Here is a 982-nt window from a genome sequence, read left to right on the forward strand (position 1 = left end):
CGTTTCCACCCTGTATATCAATGTCAACCCACCCGTGCCGCTCCCATACCTCAGACATTGACTGAGTACACTAGACCTATACAAATAAGATATCGATCGAATCGATTTAGCAAGTCAGACATCGACACCATTGGGCTATCATCATCATTTCAGCCATAGGACGTCCACTGCTGAACATAGGCCTCCCCCAATGACTTCCACATCGCACTGTTGGTAGCGGCCTGCATCCAGCGCCTTCCTGCTACCTTTATCAGGTTGTCGGTCCACCTTGTGGGTGGACGTCCCACGCTGGGTTTTCCGTTACGTGGCCTCCATTCCAGAACGTTGCTGCCCCATCAGCCATCAGTTCTGCGTACTATGTGCCCTGCCCACTGCCGTTGTCCCATTGGGCTTTGGTCGCTTCTAAAATGAATCTTTCTCCCCAGCCGCATCACATTCGTGATCCGCTTCGGGCTGACCAACCTGACGGAGCCCCAGATCATCCTGGAGACGACCCGCAAGTACATCCACCCGCGGTACATCGAGATCCAGGCTGGAGTCCAGACCGATGACATCGCTCTACTGGGGGTGGACCAGCACATTCCTTACGGACGTAAGTTTTGAAACTCCTTGCTGATAAAAAATACTAACCGAATGAGGGCTATCGTTTTTATACTTAACAGTTGGCACCCCTGGCGATTGACAGAACCTTACTCTACAGTGGCGTAATCTTGATGAGTGCAAATGCGATAGTCCTCCTACCACTTTAGCGCTCACCAGTTGGTGCCACTGTCTTCGCTACTAGCAAGTGACAGGACCTTACTCTACAGTGGCGCTAACTGATGAGCGCTAAAACGATTGCCCTCATTGAGAACCACTTCCTTTTTTAAGGCGATTAAAAATAAAGTTCAGAAAGTGTAAAGTTTTTCGTGAATATCTCTGAAGAGTAGCTTTTGGAGGCAGTAGGGGTTACTTTAGGTCTTACATTCTCGCAAAAATAATG

The 982-nt window shown here is 49.3% G+C and overlaps 1 protein-coding gene across 1 annotated transcript; it reads left to right on the top strand.

The window, feature by feature from the left end:
• Window positions 1-420: 420 nt before the first annotated feature.
• Window positions 421-592, top strand: LOC114358424 (uncharacterized; the record flags this gene model as incomplete). Its single annotated transcript, XM_028312396.1, has 1 exon — window positions 421-592. A coding segment is annotated over one exon (172 nt), but the record flags the coding sequence as incomplete, so codon positions are not given.
• Between the last annotated feature and the right edge of the window lie 390 nt (window positions 593-982).

Source organism: Ostrinia furnacalis, unplaced genomic scaffold, assembly GCF_004193835.3.
Source record: "Ostrinia furnacalis isolate ACB-3 unplaced genomic scaffold, ASM419383v2 OfSCF3911, whole genome shotgun sequence".
In the NCBI taxonomy this organism is placed as follows: domain Eukaryota; kingdom Metazoa; phylum Arthropoda; class Insecta; order Lepidoptera; family Crambidae; genus Ostrinia; species Ostrinia furnacalis.